Below are 17,591 nucleotides of genomic sequence, written 5' to 3'. Positions count from 1 at the left end.
TCCATCATTATTATATGATGATCACAGAAATATTGGAGCAATCTAAACATAATTAACTAACACATTGAGCACACAGATGTCAGAAGGATATCTTGTTAGAATTTTTCTTTTATTAGCTTTCTACCTTTACTTCAAAAACCATCTTAAAAGGTGATTTCCAAAGTAATTTATCTCAGTAGATATTGCTTTGCAGGCAAAATGGAAAAAAAGGTGGTAATGTTTATAGTGGCATAAATCCAGACAATATTTTATGCATATAACAAAAGAGTATTGGATACATTATACATTTCATGTTTTTCAGTTCAATATTATTTCTGTTTAAATGATACATATTTATGAAGTCACTGTAATAAATTGGTATAGGTATATGATATATATGGTTTATAACAACTTATGATATATTTTATATTGAGTAAAGAGACAAGTTCAAAGAAATCAGTAATACTTTAAGGACACAGAATTACCACCCCTGCCTATTAGAAAGCTGCCTAGAACCTTTGGGATCAAACAGTCGGCATTGTCCATTGCTCACTGTAGAGCTCAGGTATCTAATCCCTAAGCACTGGCAACATTTGCTGCCTCCGTTTATTAAATAATAATGTACCCATTTTATTTTGTCCTTATCAAGCTCATTTAAGATGGCACATGTTAAAGGTTTCATCCAATGTACTATATATTGGTATTAAGAAATACATACCAATTTATTTTGCCACCCAACTCTCCCCATCACACTTCATCTCACCATTGTAAGCAAGATATAAAAGGTGCAGTGTCTGGGTAAATGGACAGCCATGGAGTGGAGTGAAAATGATTATTGTTAGAACATCAATGGTTTCTAGAAATGGTTTCTAGAAAGTTAGCAAAGACAATATGAAAATGCAGGATTAGACCTAGTCATTTACTGATTGACAGTGACTAGTTAATAAACATTTACTGTGAAGATGAATGCATAAAATGAATTCATAACAATGACCAGGGAAATGAACAAAATAACACTGATGTGTAGATGTTAAAGGAAGTTAAGACTGTGGTAAAAAAGTTAAGGAAACAATGTCAGACTATGGGAAACTAAATGTGAATGTTATTTTAATTGAATGACAGTATATCCTTTATAGGATTATTTATTTTGGATTGAATAGAAACTTAAGGCCTACATACAGATTTTATTTAATGTGCCTGTAGAATAGTACATGTACCTTTAATATGCCAACCTAAAAGATAACCTCACATGAGAAAAGATATTTTTTGATAAATACAGAACTATGTTAAGGCATTTCTTCCCATCATGAATTAAGAAGTTATAGCTATCCAGTTAAAGTAGAATCATTTGCCAGCTTTTGCTGATTCTTAATTCAGTATTTGTTCCTTGGAACAGTTTAGTTGAATCTGTTCTTTTTCTCATAAGTGAGAAGACCAGGTAAGCCACAGCTGAGCAAGGCTCTGTGTTTCTAACTAGTTTTGTTGTTTGGGAAATGGTTACCACAGGAACACGCTTGTCTTACCCACATCCTGAGGCCCCTGGCATGTTTCTTTGGCAGGAAATTGTCGAGTTTTGTTAGGAGTTTGTGAATGTATGTCAGTCAGCACAGTTCTTCTTGTGTTGTCTTTGCTGTTTTTCTATTGATGAAAATTCCCTTACAATTTCCTAGTTTATGTGTTCTGTTCTTTTTAACAGCAGAGTTAAATTAGGTCCTATGCAGATTGTCTGATAAACTGATTTTCAGTTATTGTTCACTATTATGAGAACTTCATTATCTCGAGAACTTCATCTAAATATTCCTGCTACATACAGGAAAAATAAATATTTCAACTGGTAAAATAAGTTATCAGTCTTAATGTTCTAAACAAATACAGAAGGATAATGTATCCTGGTTTAGATAATAGATTTTCTGCCCATATTTCTTATAGCTAAATTTGTTCAAAGTTCCTAATGCTAGAAGTAAATGCAGATCTTCTGAAGTATTTGTGTTCTTGATGTGCTTTACTGATACCCATACCTTCTGTACCTAAAGAAAGGACATCATCCATGTTTGAACTCAGGGTTCTGCGAATGCATCTCTCCTCAGCAACCTACCATCGTGCTCTATTTCTAGAATGGCTACTTATGAAGAAGTGCTGTCCAATGACTAATGTTTCTAGAAATCTTCCTATCTGCTAGAAAGGAAGAACATCATGAAATAGCCATCTGGGGGAGGAGGGGTCACAGGCCATTGTGATGGCATGAAATGAGTTATTTAGCACAGAGTAGGAAGGGGTACTTGAGATCCAATAGACTAGAGCAGTAGTTCAACCAGATATCCACCCAACCTTTCCAGAATAACCATCAGCACAGTCACATGGAACAGGCAGGCACATGAATTCTCCTGGTGAATGTGTAACCCTTCTAAATCCCAAACCATATGCCATATCTGTGGTTCTTACTGGGAAAAGTCTGCTTCTATAACATTCTAATTTTTAAATAATCATCTTACTAACAGTTGCCTATTGAGTTTAGGAGTTACAGTTATCAATTTCTACATCCTTGGACTCTGCACCCACAAAGTCAATCAATCACTGTGTCACACATTTTTCACATAAAGACCATTTTTTCCTGTGATTATTCCCTAAACACTTGAATGACCTGTTTCCATAGAGCTTACATGGCATAGGATATTTTAAAGAATCCAGAAATAATTTCAAGGCTACAGGGTGATGTTCATGAATGACATGCAAAACTTAAAATATTTTCTACAAGGAACTTCAGCTTCTTACTGTAATTTGAAAGGAAGCCATTTTCTTTTTAGCACATCATCTATCATACTTCAACATCTTGGTAACAATTTTTCTGTCATGGCTATTTTTTACTTTTAATGACAAAAGGCTGTTTTATGATTGAGTTATTGGTGGTTGGTTGCTTATGACTTTCGGTAGACTAGACTTTGTGATGATGTTTAATGCTGTGGGCCCATCGCTAAAGTGCAGCCCCTTTAATATTCCTATCTTCAAATATGTGCATATATTGATACTTTTCATCAGGAGTTTTTCACCAAATAACAATCCCGTATCATTTGCATAAACCTGAGTGATGAAACACATATCAAACCTCAGGATTCTGGAGCAGTTGGAGGAGAAGCAGCGTGGAGAGGGATGACAGTGACAAAAGAGGGATCAAAGAGCTTCATTCTTGCCCCACTTCTGTGAAATATGGCTTTTCCCTGAGAGCCTAATTTCCCAAATGCGATAACTAGAATATTGGCTGCAGAACTTGCAAGTCATAGCAGCAAGAGATAGGGTTCCATTATATTCAGTACCCTCTGTAAGCCAGGCCAGACTACCAGAAGGTTAGCCAAGAGATCTGGGTTAAGCATTGGTTGACATTTCAGACCTAGAACCAAGATGGCCAATATTGTTCCTCTGAAGTGACCAGAAACAGGAAGAGATAGAGGTGGGATGGAGCCAAGCCCTTTGCTGTTGGCCAGAGGTCAAAGCAAGCTGGGTTAAAACTAGATTAGAAAATGAAAATGAAGCCGGCATGGAAGAGTACTTAAAATCTTGGGAGCATGGTAGGTGACTGGTCCAAACATCTGGAATGTCTACAACTGATTTGCATGTCTATCAGCCATCTGATAGACTCTTTAACACTCTTTAACACTCTTTAAACTAGTTCAGGAAGCCTGATGGAAATTCCATTATAGGAGTATGAAGTTAACCTGATCGCATATAGATTCTTCCACAGAGAAGATCTTACCTAGTCACTCACACAGGCGTTCTTACCCTCTCCAGGACCCTGACATAGCCCTGGTGCTTTCCAGCTTCTGATTATGTTAGCCCTGACTCCTCTTATGTGTTCTCTGGCATCTTCAATGTACAAACACTCTTTAGTTTCTGATGAATGATGTTTGGTTGCTTCTGCTGTCCAAGTGTAGCAGGGCAGTTTCTGAGTATGGACTTCTTTGGGGGGGGGGGGTGTTTATAGTCATAGGTTTCCACTAATGCGAATACAGGTAACAATGGATTTCCTTTTACTTAAGTGATGTCCCTTAATTGTTTTATTTAAGGATGGTCCTTTTCAAAATTAAAACCTTTTACCTATCACCTTTCTGAGGGAAATAAAAAGCCAAAATTTTCTTATTCACTTTTATGCTTGAAAATGGTTTTATCTTTTTCTCCTTATTGCACCTATTGTGGTTTAAGATGGCACATATTTATAAATTATTTCCCATTTCATTTTAAAAGAAATTCTTTTTTTCTGTCATTTGGAAGCAATTCTTTAGCATAATGGAAATGATTTCTTAAAACCATGATCTATTTATTATTTTTTTTTACAAAAAGTAAAACTTTATCAATGTAGTTCAGAAAAGTTCAGAAATGGGAAATTCCAAGATCAAGTTGCAGGCAGATTTAGTGTCTAGTGAGTGCCCAGTGTCTACTTCCAACATTCCACTGAGCCCTGCGCTCACCGGACCTCATAGCTCAGCTCCTTCTCTTTAATGAAGCTTTAATCCTACACCTACTGAGCATGAACCTGCTTCCACCACACCCCATTGTCTTCTGTCCTCCTAGAATACCCCACCTTCTTAATACTGCCTTGTTGGTAGTTAAATACCAGCATGGCCAGAGACACAAGCTTTCAGATCAATCATAATGAATAATTCATATGACAGTTTCACAACATTCATTTACAATCGTTTAGTGCTATTAAACAACCAACAATACAAATAATACCTCTACTTCCTTTTGTCTCTCTGGAGCTGATCATCAGCTTTCTGTCCTAATAGCTTTGAACTGTTTATAAAGTGCTTCATACCTCCTCCTATTTGGTTCCTTTTGTAACATGATAGCATGCACTTCTTTAGGGAGCATCAATGCACTTAAAGTGCAAACTTCATTTTCTTTAAATTTTTTGGGGGTTACAATCACAACATTTCTCTTTTCCTTTTCCTTCCTCAGAAACCTCTAGTATACCTCTCTCCACTCTTTCAAATTTATGCTCTTACCTCTCTCACCATTATGACATGCATAAATGGGAACATGTATACATATGTATTCCAAATGTAACTTTTATAGTTGATATAATGCTGTATGTATGTTTCCTGAGCTGACCATTTGGTACTAAACAACCATTTGGTACATTCTTCCCTGGTAAAGGACACCTCGCCCATCCCCAGACTTCGTTACCTATAGTTCTCTGTGTAGATCTGAAGCCTCATGGGCTTTTTCTCCATCCTGTTTGGCATGCTCATTGGTATCATGCTTCTTCAGCTTCCATTTGGGCAGTCATGTGGGTGAGACTCTATAGGTATGTCTTTGACATTACTAGGAGACACAGTTTCAAAACCAACTACTGACCCTCTTGTTCTTACTATCTTTCAGCCCCATCTTCTGAAATATCCTCTGAGCCTTGGGTGTGGGAGTGTTTTGTGGATGTATTCATTGGAACTGGGCTCCACAACCTCTGCATTATGATTGGCTATAGTTTTCTGTAATAGTCTCCATCTGTTACAAAGAGAAGTTTTCTCGATGAGGGGAAAAGACTACATTCATCTGTGGATATAAGGACAAATGTTTATTGGTTGTTGTTAGGGATTGTGCTAGTTCAGTAAATTAGTGGTTGTAAGTTCTCTTCCATTAACCATGACTTTACTAACTCCGAGTAATTAACTAGGTTTCCAGTACCAGGCGCGGTCTCCCTCTAGTTGCATGGGTCTTAAATTCAATTATAGAGTTGTTGGTTATCACCAAAGTATGTGTCCACCACTGTACCAGTAGGGTTATCATGACACACTGGTCATTGATGTGGCTCATAGGCACCGTAGTTGACTAAAACTTTTGCATGCTTTTACTTTGGAAACTTGCGTGACACCTTCCGGTACCTTGAAAGCTATTTAGGAGGACTTTCTGATCAATTGCAACTTAGGGGTGTGTCTTCGGCAATAGGAACTTACCTTCCACTAAGGTGGATAACCAAGGACGACAGAAATAGACTGGATGTTTTGGGAGTCTCCTGGACAGTCCTGGTCAACAGCTCAAAAGAAGACTTGTCATGTGCTATTAAGGTTGCTCTTAGATGGTCTTTGGCTCTTTGAGGGAGAACTGTCAGGTCAGATGAGAAAAGTTCATTAAAACTATGATTATATACGGAGCGGTGTGCATCATCCAGTGTTTTTGAGTTTTGTTTGTTTTCTTTGGTGTTTTTCGTAGTTACTTTTCCTTATAGCTTTTCAGATGTCCTTGGTATTTTATTTTATCCATGTCTCTCCTTCTGTATTTACCTTCCCTAAGAGCCTTTTTTTCATCTGTCCTATTACATCACTTGTATTCTGCATTTCTGCTTTATTCTCCTCCCTTCCTTTTCTGTATTTATATACCTCCCCCTCCTTAAGGAGCCCCCTTTTCCCATTTCCCCAGTCAGATCACTTGTACCCTGATAATACACTCTCCACTGTTCCTGAACACCACCCCCCACCAATCTTGGCAATGGTCCTGTTTTGCTTTCCTGTTTTCTGTGCTCATTATATGTTCTACCCTCCCATCTGAAGGTTGCAATAAGAGAGAACATTTATGAAGCTTGTCTTTCCAGGTCTGAATTGCCTCACTAAATCATTGACCTGCAAAGTTCATGATTTCTTTACAGCTGAAAAGTATTCTATAGTGTATATATACCACATTCTCTATTTGTCAGTTATATGACTTTTAGATTATTTCCATTTCCTGTGAAATAGAGCAGCAATGTACATGGCTTAACAAATGTACGTGGAGTAGGATGCTGAGTCCTATGGGTGTATACCGGAGAGTAGTGCAGGTGGATCATATACTAGATTTATTTTTGGCATTTTGAGAATCATCTACACCAACTTCCACATTGGCTGCATCAGTCTGAAATCACACAAATAGCAAATGAGCCCCACTCCACCCCCCACTCCATTTGTCGTTAGTTGTTCCCTTGATTTTTGCCATTCTAACTGGGGTAAAGTGAAAGCTCCAAGTTGTTTTGATGTGAATTTCCCTAATTGTTAGGGGTGATGAACACTTTTTGAGATATTCCTTAGCCCTCCACCTTTTTTTTTTTTTTTTTTTTTTTTTTGATCTCTCTATATTCAGGTTTCAGGCCCATTTTTGAAAGGGCAAATTTTTATTACTTTTTTTTAGTTATTTGTGTATACTGGATATTAATTCTCTGCCAGATATATAGTTGGAAAACATTCTCTCCCATTCTCAGAGCTTTCTCTTCCCCCAGTTGATTTTTTTAATTTTCTTTAGCTAAGGAGAAGCATTTAAGTTTAATGTAGTCCCACCTGGCCTTACTTCTTGAGCAAATGGAGTCCTATTCAGTAAGCCCTTTCCTGTACCAGTATCATGTAGAGTACTACCTATGTTTATTTCTAGCAGTTTTAGTATTTCAAGTTTCAGGTTCAGGGCTTTGATCCATTTGGAGTTTTACAATATGACGGATATGAGTCAACTTTTGTTTTTCTGCATGTGGACATCTAGTTTTACCAAAGCATTTGTTGAAGATGCTTTCTTTTTCCAGTATATATTTTTGCCATCTTTGTCAAATATTAAATGACAAAAGTCACATGTGTTCATGTCTGAGTTTTTTTTATTTTATTCCATTGTTCTGCACGTCTCGTTTTGTGTCAATACCATCTTGTTTTTATTTGCTATGACTATGTAATATAATTCAAGATCTAGTCCTTTCTAGCCTTGCTCTTTTGCCAAAGGGTGTTTTCACTCTCTAGGGTCTTTCTGGTTCCATATGAATCTTAAGATAGATTTTTTATTTCTGTGAATAATGAGTAGGGTTAGTAGAATGGTTATTTTCACAATGTTAATTCTATTGACCCATGAGTATAAGATACCTAAGTTTTTGTGTGTTTTTAATCTCTGGTTAGATGTATATTTGTTGTAGGTGTACAGAAAAACTTTTGATTTGTTCAAGATGATATTGTAATCTGCCACATTGCTGAATGTTTATTGTTCCTAGAAGTTTTCTGATAATCTGTTTCTTTTAGAAATTCTTCCTATATCACCTAATTTCATTCATCTTGTTGAGATTCTATTTATAAGAGTGATTCTTTCTGGGCTTGCTCATAGTTTGGGTATTTTATTTTATCTGTTCATCTTATTGGAAGATTTGAACCATCTTTGTGCATAATCAAATCACTAAAATTCAATGTCTATGCAGTAACTTTTTCAGTTCACATACACACCATATTATTAAATGATTGATTCCTGATCAGTCAATAGCCAGATGTTATCTATACTTCATTGGTCTATTTTCCAACACACTTGAACTTTTATTGCATTTGATATCATTTAGGTACTTTTAAATTTTTGAATAAAAATTATAAAATTAATATGTGGGCCACAACCATTATTCATTGTTTAAATATGTAGAAACAGAACAAAATAAGATAAATATAAAATGCAAGACAATAGGAAATAATGTACATCACATGTAAAGTATAAATATCTCATTAACTAGAGTTTTGTTTCTCTGTTTTATATATACCAATGTAGAAGCCCTTTTAAGAAAGCTTTTGAAAAAAACATTTTGAAAGACACTCACTTGAAAGAAGTGTAACAATTCCAAAAGAAGCTAGGCAACCCCAGGTGTTCTTGGAAGGGTTCAGACAAGAACCCTTTGGCAAGATATGAGGGCAAAGGCTCAAAATCCATCGCTGTCCTGGAAGTATAGCTCCACACGAGTGCTTTTCTTTCTCTTTTTGTTTGTGTTTTGCTCGGTTGCTTGGTTTTAAGAAATTGTTATTACATATCCCAAGTTGGACACAAACTGGAAATGATCTTCTTGCCTCAGCCTCCTAAATACTAGGACTATAGCTGCACTTCTGTTGCAAGATCCCTCTGAATACTTGTCTGTGAACACATAGAGATCAGAACAATACAACATAGTAAATACTCACTGTTCTTATACAAGTCACAATTTTTCACTATAAGTGTTTTAATTAATTGCCCTACACTGGACTTTCTAAAACATGAATTCTGAATTCATGGACAAATGCTTTCTACCATTCTTTCCATCTTCATCCATGCTACTCTTCTGTCCATCATGGGGCATGAAATATTCTAACCAAAAGAGTTATGATTTCAACATAGAAACAAGGTCACTTGAAATATGAGGATTTCTGTATGTCCAGTCACTTCTTATACTACTAGTCCAGGCATTAGCTGCATTTCAGGAATCACAAACTCAGTTATCTTTGCTTCCTTCAGATTGGTTTGCCAAGAGAAAGTCTTCCAAACTAACTGCAAAATGAAGCCAACTTAACTCTTTTCCTATGGTAGTTTCCATGAATTGTCTATGATCTACATGGAGAATATACTGATTTTATGGCATTAACATATATTTGGTTTCTTGAATTAAGTCTATTGGAATATTTTGTCCTATGTCTTTTGCCACTGTAGCAAGATAATATGTCTGTTTATAGAATAGAATCATAGAATGCTGTCAAATAGATTTAAAATATTACATTTCGCGAATACCTAAGAAATCTGCACCTATAGAAAAGAGGACACATGTCATATCCACTGGTAAAAGTTTTTTTTTCTATCTCAGAGGGAAGGGATTTTTTTTGCATGTCTTTTACCTTTTCGTCTGTAACTGAATTCTAAATTGACAAGAGCATGGCTCTACCTGGGTCACCCCAGGCCATGCAAGCGCTGGTAAGTCTTATTCATCTGTGAAAACAAAAACCTGAACCTCTGGACCTTTACACTGTGACCATCATTCCCCAGAAGCCACATTGGAATGCTACTAAAAAGTGTATTGCTATAACTCAGTATTGTGGGTTTATAGGATATTGCACTGCTATCAAATCAAGATTTTAGGGCACTGCTGTCAAATCAAGATTTTAGGGACTCATAGTAAACAGACACCAAGCCTAGATTCTGTTTATCCAACTTTATATAAACTACATCTACATTAAAATTGAAGGAAGAACTACCTTCTCAGTTTTAATTTTTAAGGAGTTTCAAGAAATAATAATTACACATACACACATATACATACAACTTCATTTTTCATCAGTGGCTATTATTAAAGGAGGTACATAATCTGTTGAGAAAGCATGCAATCTCAACAGCAGCAGCAGCAGCCAATTACCCACATCATAGTCAAGGACACAATTTACAGGAAGTAGATCTATATCTTGCTCTTGAGCATGAACATCAGCCCATAAAGTAGATTCTATTTATAAATGTTCATGATGATTCTTAAAAATCTAAGGATTTTAAAACATCAGTCCACAGGAAGTCTAAAGGATATGTCTGACTGAAAATGATTAGAAAAAGAAGTCTGAGTAAACCATTTTAAGTTTCAACAACACAATCCAAAGAGGCACATGAGCACTTTGAATCCAGGATGCATAGCTGAGTGATAGGTTCACATATTGTGTGAAGATGATAAGAATAGTATGTGTATACTATGAGCCCAGAGATTCAGAATGAGGCCCAGGAAAGCTTAGTGTAGGTCAATTATAAAAACTGTACTAGTGAACTAGTTATGCCTTTTCACCAAGAGAATTGACTATTTACTGTTAAGAGTTTTAGGATCTGTTTTTGGGTAGACATGAAATGACAAGAAGAGATTGAGTCTTGAGTCTTGCACATACATATCAAAAATACTTACTTATTGCTGATATGTAGTCACTACAAGAATCATAAAGACATTTTAAGCAATTCCCATAATGTTTGATAGCATACATAATTTAAACTAATAAAGTAGAGGACCCCTTCACCCTGTTAAAGCAATGGTTTGTATCAAGTGATACTTACCTAGTTTGCCTACTGCAGACATTAGTGTCTTGAAACTAATATCCCAGTGTATATATTTGTAACAAGATCTGAAGGTGTGAGTTTTATCTTATGGCATTATCTTAATCATATCTACATAAATAGCAAGCATGTAAAAATCTGCTAGAATCCTCTGGTTCTTCTTTAGCTCATCGGGTCAATGTAAAGTTTTCATCTTGAGTCACAATTTCCTTTTTTTTCTCCCCACTTTTTTGATCTCCTTTTCATTCATTATATCTCTGTTCCCTTTTCCTTTGTCTTTTTGAAGAAGCTGTCCTTCATGTGGCCCTGCTCAACATGCTCTTTCCAGTCTCTCTCTGCTCTTCTCTGTAAGGTCAGACAAGTTCTTTTCTGAGTCAGAAGATTCTGTTCCCTTCACAGTCAGTGTTCTATTCCATTGTGTGGCCATAGTGTGTAACTAATCCCGTGATGTCAAAGGGTTTTATCTTGACCCCTGTGTGAGGAAGCATACCTTCTAAGGCAAGGCTGACTGGTATTTGTCCTTGTAGATGCTGTGCTGTTAAATGCCTGCAGGAGTGCCTGGCAGCTCCTTGGATATTTGTCATCTGTACTGGGCTTGCACACAGTACCATTTCATTTGATCTTAACAGCAGTCTTATAAAAATTAAACTGAACTTTAAGGTAAAGGATTAAAAATACAGAACAAACATAACAATACAGAAATTTAAAAAAAAAAAAAAACGAAAATACAGAACTTGAAAAAGGCAGAATCGTTATGGCAACCTGAGATACCAAATTTGCATGTGAGGCTGTTTCCCTTAGAAAAAAATCAAAGTCTACACAGCTCAAAAGTTATCACAACTTTGGCAACCAGAACTTGAACTTGTATTGAGAGGACTCATTGTTGGTTTCTTATCTGGCTACTTCCTAACTGGGCACTTTATATACAGTCATTATATAGAGTCATTTCTCTACTTAGAAGTATAAGCAGTTCCAGTGAAGGAAAACAGAGCATGTAACCATTTATGATGCAAAATATGCACAATCATGAAGAACTTAAATTTAGACAGTGCACTGGACTAGCAAAACCAAAGTTATTAAATTAAAACAAGTATTCTTTTTGTTTGTGTATGTTACTTGGAATTGAACTTAGTACCTCATACATGCTGAGCAAATACTCAGCTTTTGAGTTATGGCCCTAGCCCTAATGGAAAATAATTCTTAAGAGCAAAATGTTATTTATGTAGAAGTGAAAAAAGGCAATTTTTAAAATTATAGCTTTATTTCCTTGAATTTTAAGGAAAATTCTTAGGAATACTCTGCTCCAAGGATAAGTTTTGTTTGCTTCAAGGGTTTCTTTATCTCTAGTGTCATCATATGAGGAAATCTGGCAAAAGGCTAAGCACATGACCCATAGCACTACCAAACTAGACCATGTGTTTTCTGGAAAGCATTTCTTGTCAGATACAATATATTAAGAATACTGATGAAAGAAAAGTCAAGAACATAGAAAAATATTTGTTTATTCATGACTAAAGTTTTAGAAGTACTGTCAAAGTGACCTAAGGGATGAAGCAATACATGATGGAACTGGGATCGACATGTAAAATAAATAAGTAAATAAATAAATAATGTTTAGGAAGATGTTAGAGAGGTGATAAAATGAGTCTGTTCCCAGCACTCAATGCTGCGTGGCTCATAACCAGGTGTAACTCCAGCTCTAAGAGTTGCAATACCCTCTTCTGTCCTCCACTGGAACCATGCTCAAACGACATACACACAATGCACACATGAATAAAAATTAAACACAAATATGAAAATGTGTACTTATGATAACAGCCCCAAGTATAGGCAGAAGCTGTCATTTTGAGAAATTTTTGTGTTATTGGTGAATGATTAATAATGTATAATAAAGAATTGTTTTTAATACCCAAATGTCCCTTGTCCATTAGTTTGTGAAGTACTACTCAACAATACATCAATCATGAGACTAAGATGAAAAATAGTATTCAAATTTGGGATTCAATCTGGCCAATTATTTTTTTAAATGCATAGTTCCTAAGCGTATCCAGAAAATAGGAAACTTGAATCAAATCATGCACTTATAGTCAAGATGAACATACTTACTCTTCTTTTGGAAAAAGAACTGTCTTGTTAGGGCATGACAGGCAATTCAGACTCATACACCTTTGTTTGCATTTCCTAACGAAATGTCACTTTTGCTTGTTTTTTTTTTTTTTTTTTTTGTTTTGTTTTGTTTTGTTTTGTTTTGTGAGAACAGGATGCTGAGGGGTTCATGCTTTTTCCCAGTGGCTTCCCTTTTGTTCTTCTCAGCGCATGATTTGGACTGAGACAACTAAGTCAAAAATGGTTGGGACAAGTAAAATAACCAAAGTGCTTATAAAACTGACCATCTTTAATTTTAAAAAGCAGTACACTTTGAAATTCAGACTTTTTGACTTTGAGGTATAGTGCCTATCTTGAAATATCTCAACCACTGAATCAACACATTCAAAATTTAAAAGTTAAGTGAGTTTGAGGTGTAGATGATATATACTAATTCCACATAATAATAAGATACACCATAAACAACATGTGTGTATTGTGGTGTATCTTATAATTATTTGGAACATTTTGCTATTGTATGCACAGCTTTTACAAAACAATTTCCAATGTGACTATCTATGATTTTCTTTTTAAGTGAAGTTCTTATAAATTATCTATGATATAATGTGTGTGTACATGAATGTGCTGCATGTTTGTGTCTCTGTGTGCAGGTGTATGTGTATGTATTTGTGTGTGTATGTGTGTGTGTAAAGTTAAGAATAACTTTAACAGATAAAATGGAGAACTTGCCATCTTCTTATTCTAGATTTTCAGCCACAAATTTCTGTTCAATTAAGAAAATAAAATGTATCTATTAAACTAGTACTGTCTTACTAGGCAGAGTTCTCTGACAACTTTAATAACTTCAACTTCAACTACTATTTTTCATAGTAGTTAATAATTTTCAAGTCTGATGCTACTGTCCTTCCATTGCACTGTAACATGGATACATGTTATTCTTCACCTTTGTGGCAAGCCATTAAGATGACTTCCATAACTCATGTTCTGGGGTTTATTAATAAACATAATGTCATAAATTTACTTTCTAATTTAAGTTCCATTTTATATCTATAATTTACTCTCTTCATTTCTTACAGTTACTCTAGAATTACTTTCATTCCTTCTTTTAATATTTAATTAATGTACTTTATGTTTTAGTTCAATGATGATGTTTCAAACTAACTTAAATGCCATAATATAAAATGGACTAATTCGTCTCAGTTAATTCAATACACCTACTTCTAAAACTAATGTTTTTAAAGTTTTATAATGTTTTGTGTAGCATTCATTTAATATTCTGTAATATGAAGGTAGTATCGTTATTGTTTTTTCTGCAATATAATTAAATACAATGTTGGTTAGGTTGTACTTGTTACAATTTAGATGTACTTTTTTAAAAGTTTTAGTAAAAAGAGAGTCTTCTCTCAGGCAATACTTCCCAACCACAGTTTCCCCTTCCTCCACCCCCATGTCCCTGCCTCCATTTTAATATTTAAATTCCATCTGTGCTTCAAGTCTGCTTTTTGAGAACAATTTTATTTTGTTTGACTGTTATTTTTGCAGAACATGGTTGGAGAGTGGGCCGTACCAGAAGACATGGCTGACAGTTCACCACCCTCCAACAATTACATACTAGGCTATGTGCTTCAAAGGTTAATTGAAAAATCTAGCCCCTCTCAAGCTGACGCAGCAGAAACTGAATTGCCTTCATATGCTGTGAAGGGTTGCTTACTGGGGAAAACACTCAGTGGAAAAACTACTGCTCTAATGTGTCTACAAAAAGGTGTTTCCTTTCTTTCTCTTTTCCTTAGTAGATTGTTTATACTGACTATAACTACATCTGTCTATGTCCTGAAGATTCATACCAGAGACTCCATTTAGAGAATATCTCTCATCTAGTAGTAAAATCATATGACTGACTGATTTTCCATATACAAGAATGAGGTACTGGTAAAGATTAAAATTGTTCAATTTTGGCAACACTATGCTAAGTAATAGAAACCAGACACAGAGGATGACATAAGTTTAACTTATGTGAAGTAGTTCAAAATAGACAAATCCATGCAGATAGAAAATGACTCGTGCTTTTTGGGACTAATAGGTGTGTCAGCATAATAGATGGGGATTTACTTTGGTGATGATGAAAAATTCCTAGAACAAGGTAATTATGATGCTCATCCAGTTTAGTGAATTTCTCAGTACCACTGTGTTTTGCCCTTTCAACTAACTGAAGTGTTTTATTTCATGTAATATGAATTTTCTTACAAGGAAAAAATAGGTTAATCCAAGGGACAACTTTAGGATGAGCAGGGTTAGAGTGTTAAAGTAGAGTACAAATGCAATATTGATAATTCTCAGAAGGCAAAGATATTTATAAAATTGTTTTTTGTACTTTAGACTTTCCTATTCAGGTACTTTCTATTGATAGTCTTGTCCAGGAAGCTATCCGGGCATTTCAAGACAATGAACAAGCCAGTGGGTTACACCCAGTTCGGAAAGAACATAAAGGAGAGCCTCTAATGAACCTAAAAGAAATTAACAAAAAGCAGGCAAGTTCAAGTGTGAATTTAGTTTCCTTCAGCTGGTACACTACAGATAAAGATCAAGATAGAATCCAAAGATCATCCAGTAAAAGTCCAAAGACTGAAATTTTAAGTTCTGCAGACCAAGAAGCAAAAGAGAGGGTATTCGTCTCTTAACTCTACCCCATTAAATTGATTTTCCTACGTGGACCATTCAGAGTGGTGAGCCCATTTGAGTTTTGTGGCCAAAAGATGAAGACGCTATCTAGAGGCAGGAGCTGCTGGGTGACTGGGATTATTAGATATATATATCTGTTAGAGGAGTGTCCTACATCTGCAATGTCATCTCCTAGATGACATTCTACCATTCAGTCTCAGTAAGTTGAGAGCAATAGTTAGAGGCTATACAGCTTGCCCTTGGCAGTAGATCAGACAAGTGCTGGACCTCCACAAAGGTAAGGGTGCTTGGATGATGTCCAGAAACCATATGAAAACAGCTAGTTGGATCAATGTAGTCCACAGCCAGAGTGTACCAACCCATGATATATTCCAGCTAGACTGTATGTGTGTGTAGTGTGATAGGGAGGCTTAAATTAATCACATTTCCATTATTTAAAATTGACATTTCAGTTTATTACATTATTTCATAAAAATACAATCATGTGGGTTAGAAAAGTATTATGTGACTTTAAGAGTCACTGACCTGGTTCAACTCTCATTTTTTTCTAAAGACAGTGGTAGAGACCCTACATATGGACTAGTTTTCTAAAAGCCAAAGGCTTGTGAAAGCCTGTGTTATTGAATCTTACATTTGAAGTTCACTACTCTTTCTCTTACCTCACATGGTCTCTGTCATCGAGTCAATAACAAAGAATTTATTCTCAATGATTTTCATTTATAGCACAAATACTAGTAAATCATGAATTATGAAAATTTGTTTCACCCTATGGTCCTTTCTTCTATTACATTACAGCAAACTTTCAATTTAATCAACAGAGTAATGGATAATACACATTTTCTCTCTTATTTCTCCATGGCCATGACGGACAGCTTTAGGATTATTCTTTTATTATGTTTTTTTAATAAACTTAACATTTCCCCTGTTCTCTTTGAATTTCCAAAACAGTTTTCGTGTTAATAGAAATCGAAAACCCATTGAAAGACTCTATGCAACCAGTAACTCTGTGTCTCTATAAATTCAATACTCACCAAATTTTGTTTTACTTCTGCAAAACATCATTTAGGATGCAAATTTCAACCCAGATTAATATCATTGATGTAGATTAAAGTTTGTTCTCAAGCACTAACTGAAAGAAATGAAATGGACATGAGATGAAAACATAACCACATTAAAATTATATGTTTGCTTTTGTTTTTTACCATAGATTAAAGATACATTATCAATTCCTCCAGCTTCAGGGCAAGCAGCATCCCCAAAAGAAGGTAAAACTATACAGTTAGTGAGTATTGCATCAAAACAAGTCATCCATCGTTTATATTACAGCATGATAAAGGGAGATACAGAAACAGTAAGAGTACATGTATAGGACCACAAACATGACTTCAGGGGAAGAAATGATGAACAGTGGATAACTGAATACTTCTCTGTGTGGTTATTGACACAGTACAAGGTGGTCATTACCTACATTTGAGGATAAAGGTGAAATATTTTCACCATCTTCCTTAAAGTAGTTTCTCACTTTTGCCTTTATGAAAGCAAACAGGAAACATTAAGTTTACTCTTCTCTTTGTTGGTATCATTTTTTTCCCTTTCACCTATTCAAGTGTGATTGAGAGAGTAATATCAGAACTCTGTGCATGGAAGAAGACTTGAGTGTTCTCTTCAACTCATGGGAACAATGGTCCCTACTCATTAAACTGGGCTTGTTCTCACTCTTCAAAAATAGCAATAGAACTGAGTTTACTAACCCCCCAACTACAAGGTATCTCTTTGGGAATCCAGGCTAATTCCTTCAGATTATTTGTATAATCACTGAAGGAAAACATTTTAAGTAGTAAATGACATTTCTGTGTGTGTTAATGAAGATTTTAGTATATTTCAATTTGTTGACATTTTATTATAAAGCTCAGATCCTCCTCATGATCACTGTTATCTACTGTCACCATAGAATCCTGCATAGATTTGCAATAGTTGTGCAACTTTTTCTGACGTGGCCTTTTCATTTCTTTTGAATGACACTCTCAGCTTCT

The 17,591-nt window shown here is 35.4% G+C and overlaps 1 protein-coding gene across 1 annotated transcript in view; it reads left to right on the top strand.

Annotated features, from left to right (window-relative positions):
• Spef2 (sperm flagellar 2) overlaps window positions 1-17,591 on the top strand; it is a 157,118-nt gene that overhangs the window by 50,157 nt on the left and 89,370 nt on the right. The window contains exons 11-13 of the mRNA XM_051182532.1: window positions 14,422-14,641; window positions 15,256-15,419; window positions 16,766-16,823. Coding sequence (XP_051038489.1) covers window positions 14,422-14,641; window positions 15,256-15,419; window positions 16,766-16,823 — 442 coding nt within the window. The remainder of the gene's footprint in view (window positions 1-14,421; window positions 14,642-15,255; window positions 15,420-16,765; window positions 16,824-17,591) is intronic.

This window comes from Phodopus roborovskii, unplaced genomic scaffold (genome assembly GCF_943737965.1).
Source record: "Phodopus roborovskii unplaced genomic scaffold, PHOROB, whole genome shotgun sequence".
Lineage (NCBI taxonomy): Eukaryota > Metazoa > Chordata > Mammalia > Rodentia > Cricetidae > Phodopus > Phodopus roborovskii.
This window is presented reverse-complemented; position numbering and strand designations above follow the sequence as displayed.